The sequence below is a fragment of the Serinus canaria genome, chromosome 5, assembly GCF_022539315.1.
Source record: "Serinus canaria isolate serCan28SL12 chromosome 5, serCan2020, whole genome shotgun sequence".
In the NCBI taxonomy this organism is placed as follows: domain Eukaryota; kingdom Metazoa; phylum Chordata; class Aves; order Passeriformes; family Fringillidae; genus Serinus; species Serinus canaria.
Genome location: NC_066319.1, coordinates 22303431 through 22308142, shown reverse-complemented (window position 1 = coordinate 22308142; position 4712 = coordinate 22303431). Strand labels below are relative to the sequence as shown.

The window sequence follows — 4712 nt, the reverse complement described above, 5'->3', positions numbered from 1 at the left end:
CTGGAAAGAGGAGGGGGGAAAAAGAGGGTGGAAACAAAACAGAGAACCATGAATGTCAGCTGCATCTTACAGAAGATCGGCAAAGCCCTCCCTGGCCCTGGAACCACCCCCATTGCTTCCTCCTACCCAGCAGTCAGTGATGCAGAGAGGGGGACCCTTACAACCCACGGGAGGCTGTGGCAGAACCATTTCCTCTGCCCCTCCCTCTCCCCCCAAACTGTTAGTGGCTACAGCAGCAGCCTGGCTTCATTCCCAAACTGCCTTTGGTGTCACAGGGGCATAGGATCCACCATCCCTGCTCTGCAGATCACTGCTACTGCCTGGTGTGGGCACAGCACAGCCTTTGTGGGAGGCTGCTGCACCTCTGCCCAGATCTCTCTCCTTTGCAAAGATGGGGGGGCTTTTAAATACTCAGCCTTTCCCTGCAATGCCACAGGGACGTAATTTCTGCACTAAAACCATGTCTGGTGGTTGTCTGTTTCTCAGAGACATCATCAAAGAAGTGGCTGCTAATGCAGGACAATGAAAGTGCTCTGGAGCCCATCTTTTCAGTCTCTAAACAGGTTTGAAATCACAGGCAGGGTTTGAACACATTAACCAAGTGACAGATTAGTCAGTTGGCCAGGGCACTGTGACAGTAGGAGCAGTGACTGCCCAGGGCCCTGTGGAGAGTGGCATGTCCCCAAAGCCCCTGTGGCCAGCGTGGCAAGGGCACCAGCTCTGTGCAGGCCCAGCACGAGGTGGCACTGCAGGCGTGTGGCACCCGTTATTTCCCAGCCCTTTGTGTCAAAGGATCAAAGAGCCTCTTTCCAGGCAATTAAACCCACAAATTGATAGCTTGCTTGCACTTTGCCAGAGCACCTTTCCCTGGCGAGGGGGAGCAGCTGCCTGTTTGCCTTGGTGCTGGCACCTCACTGATGCTGCTTTGTTGCAGTCACACAATAGTCAGTACCTCAATAGCCAACACTCCGATGGCAAGAGCTCCTGCCAGGTACACATACGTCTCAAAGGAGTTCAGGATCACGGTGTAGCAGCCCTAGGAAAGACAAAACATGGTGAGATACACCTGAGCAGCACATTGTGTTGTTCTCACTAGGACATGAGGTTTCTCAGACCAGGCATCACAAGCTCAGCTCCCTCTCACCACCCCACCCAGCCCCACAGCACAGGAGGCAGAGCTCCACAGGACAGTGCTGGGGAAGAGGAAGATTCCCCATTTCTTGCTGGTTCACACCCCTCACTGACTGTGAGGAACTGTGAGTTCTGCAGGCCAGAGAGGAGTGCACAGAGAGGAAGTCCAACTGCAAAGGGCAGATACTAAGCACAGAGGAAAGGACACTCACTGCAGGTGACAGACATCCCAGACTGGCTAGAGAAATGCATGATTTATTTAAAGCCAAGGCAGGAAATTCTTGATTCATCTCTCACTGACAGCAGCTCTTTACCAATCCAGGACCTTTTCTCTGTGTTTTCCCCCAAAGAGGCTGGCTGAACACCTGCTGATCTTGCTATAGAAGAAGAATTTCATTAGGAACTCAGGGCCACGCACAATGGCAATTATTCCACTTATGAAGCATAGCCACCATCATCCTTAATTAAATTTATTGCTGCTAATACAATTAACAGCAGGTAGATCTTCCTGCAAATGTTTCAGGATATTTCTAGAAATCACCAGCTTATCCTGGCCTAAATTTTCCCAGCCTAAAATTTCAACCCACTGTGAAATTTCTGCAAACAGGTGACACATAAAGAGAAAAGTAGATTGGAGTTTGTCCAATGTGAAAAGCAGATTCCTCTCCACTGAAAATATACTTCACACATACATTTTAATCCTATCTATACTGCTAGGATGTTTCAATCACCTGTTTTTTTTCCTTCCACCCATAATGAAAGTCTTGGAACTGCAAAGACAGCACAATAGTTATGCACCTGTGTCCATGCCAAATCCTGCTCACTGTGAGTAAGGCATAACTGGTGGAGAGTGACGGAGGACATGGAGAAGATCCACTCATGAGGCTACCCCTGGGGACCCAGCCTGCTGGAGCAGTAACTGAGCTGTTAAAACCATGCTCTTGTCAACATGAGACCACTCAGCATCAGCTCTTTTCCAGCCATGTTTCAGCCAAATCTTCAGAGAAAAGCATCCAGCTCAGCAAACAAATATTTGTGTGCTTGCCAGACCTCCAACCTTAACCCAGCCTTCAGCATGCTCTGCTCAGCTGGCTACAGACAGGAGGAGCACAAATGTGTCAGCACTGTCCTACCAGCATGGTGGCCCAAGAGCTTGACTTTGCTCCAGCAATGCCTCAATTCAGCTCTCAGTTGCTTGGGATTGTCTCTCCTGTTTTACAAAGTGCACCACTCTGTGCTTGATAACACTCACTGTGCACACAGCTTCTTCCACCAACACTCTGGTGACATGGGCTTGCAGGAAGCCTTCCCTTTCAGTGGAAGTAGTAAGCTTCAGCATTACCACTCAGGGAAAATTTACCCTCTTTCTCACAATGCATTTTTCTTTCCCTCCCTGCTGTCTGTCATCTCTCTCCTCCCCATCTATTCCCAGCAATCAGACCTGGCAGAAGCAGCATGGTGCTGTCTGCTATGATCTCTCACCCAGAGTGCATTTGCCAACCATATCCAGCTGCCAGTCAGGGAATAGTTCACATGCTGCTTCCAAAATCCTTTCCTCTCTTTCTCAATTTGCTCTTAAGTGCTGAAAAGAGGACCACTGCCTAGTCTGGAGGGAGAAGGAGGCTTGTGTAAGGAGGTCAGTACAGAGCTCATTTGGTTTAACTAATGTTGAGGGGAACACAATCAGGAACTTTGCTGGAAAGTTTCTTAAACATCACATCTTGGTGACATTTGAAGGAAACTAGATCCTGCATCAATGGGATGAACTGATTTGTCATAGTCCAGTATTGCAAAAAATTGCCAAGTAGAGAAACTTGGCAAAAGAATCATAGATTATAACTATAGAATGGTTTGGGTTGGGCAGGACCTTAAAGATCATCTAGTTCCAACACCTCTGCTAGAGTCAAACCACTGCCACTAGACCAGGATGCTCAAAGCCCCTGGCCATGAGCATTTCTAGTGACGAGGCATCCACAATTTCTCTGGACAACCTTTTTTCCGTATCTCACCACCCTCACAATCAATAATTTCTTCTGTAATATCTAGACTAAAACTACACTCTTTCAGTTTAAGGCAATTCCTCCTTGTCCTATTATTACATGTCCTTGTAAAAAGTCCCTCTTCAACTTCCTTGTAGGCTCCCTGTAGGTACTGGAAGACAGCTATAAGAAATGCCCTTTTTCTACAGTAAAGAAGCAGAGAAATATAGCTTTACAATATTCTCTTCCTTAGAAAACAGACATGGTTTTCTGTGGCTGTTTAACCTTTGATATTTTGATTGTATGTATTGATTAGGAGTCTTTGTGAACTAAATTGGAACCAATCCTGCAGCCAGTAAGAGTCAACTCCATCCCATCCTACCTGACCTGTGCTGGCTTGATAATTAACTTCTCAGAGGTAGTTCTAACCTTCATAAACACAACAGAACTTGATCAAAGTTTCCATCTTACCTCTCAATCCCTTAGGAAAATCTTTGTATTTCTGATGATACAGCACAACATGGACTTAGCAGTGTATGCAATGAAAGGAGATTTTCAAAATCAGCCATGTGCCATCACTTCAAAAGCTGTCAGCAGGAGTGTAATTAGGATGTGAGGTACAGTCAGGACCTGCCAGGTTCACTAGCTACCCATGACCACTGCAGCCATCTCTCTGCCCACTGTGGAGCTCCTTTTCCTAGCGTTCAGCCTCCCTTACCTGCCGGTTCTGAAACCTCTCAATGCCTTCTAGACAAGCTTCCTTGTTGACAAACATCCCTTCCCGGCTCTGGAGCTCTCGCTGGCAGCAAGCCTCTGGTGTCGCCTTTTCCAAAGAGGAATACGGAAGGTGACGAATATCTTCAAAGTCTTCTGGTCCATTCACTCCACAGCAGGCAAACTGGGGAGAGGCACAGAGAAGAAAGAAAGAAAGACAGAATTGACACCTTTCCCCCAAAGCAGACTTGAGAAATCTAATACCTATTCCTGTAGGGATCAAAGCTTTAGTCAAAGCAGAGACAAAACAGCCATTGTTTCCAAAGAAGTGGGTTGTACTTGTACCTTGGAGCTTCCGTTTCATTGAAGTCTTTATGAAGTCCCAATGTTTCTATGTCATACTGTAGATTCCAAGGTACTACTGGGAATATTGCTGCAAACTACACAGGGCTCTGGAGCATATCCAGAATAACTTGCTTGAGATCACCCAGTACGACCCAGGCTCCCAGCCACCCTTTTTCCCCATAGCTAATGGCCAGGATTGTTGCTGCTCAAAGGCAATGCTAGGTGATTTGAGTAAGGTCCCTCTTTAGGATTCCAGTCAGATGCTTTTTAAGGATTCAAGTCATACTCTGACTCCGTCTCCTTTCAGTCAGCAAAAAGAAATGTCTTTATTAAAGTCCTGAATCAGCATGAAGGGCAGCAATCATCCTTTCCTTTTAAGATTAAAATTGACTTTTCATCTGCAGAAGCTGACGCCCTGCTTTTCATTCCTGAAGGGATACACCATGGGGTGTACAGAGCACTAACACATGTGTACACACACACACACACACACACACACACACACACACTCAGAGACTGAATTCCTGGTGGTAGGTAGTAACA

General features: G+C 46.8%; 1 protein-coding gene across 2 annotated transcripts in view; it reads right to left on the bottom strand.

The window, feature by feature from the left end:
• TSPAN18 (tetraspanin 18) overlaps positions 1-4712 on the bottom strand; it is a 121464-nt gene that overhangs the window by 3599 nt on the left and 113153 nt on the right. For both annotated transcript variants that reach the window (XM_050975431.1, XM_009102139.4), the window contains exons 8-9: positions 3829-4008; positions 953-1036 (exon numbers count right to left, since the gene is read on the bottom strand). In XM_050975431.1, coding sequence (XP_050831388.1) covers positions 953-1036; positions 3829-4008 — 264 coding nt within the window. The remainder of the gene's footprint in view (positions 1-952; positions 1037-3828; positions 4009-4712) is intronic.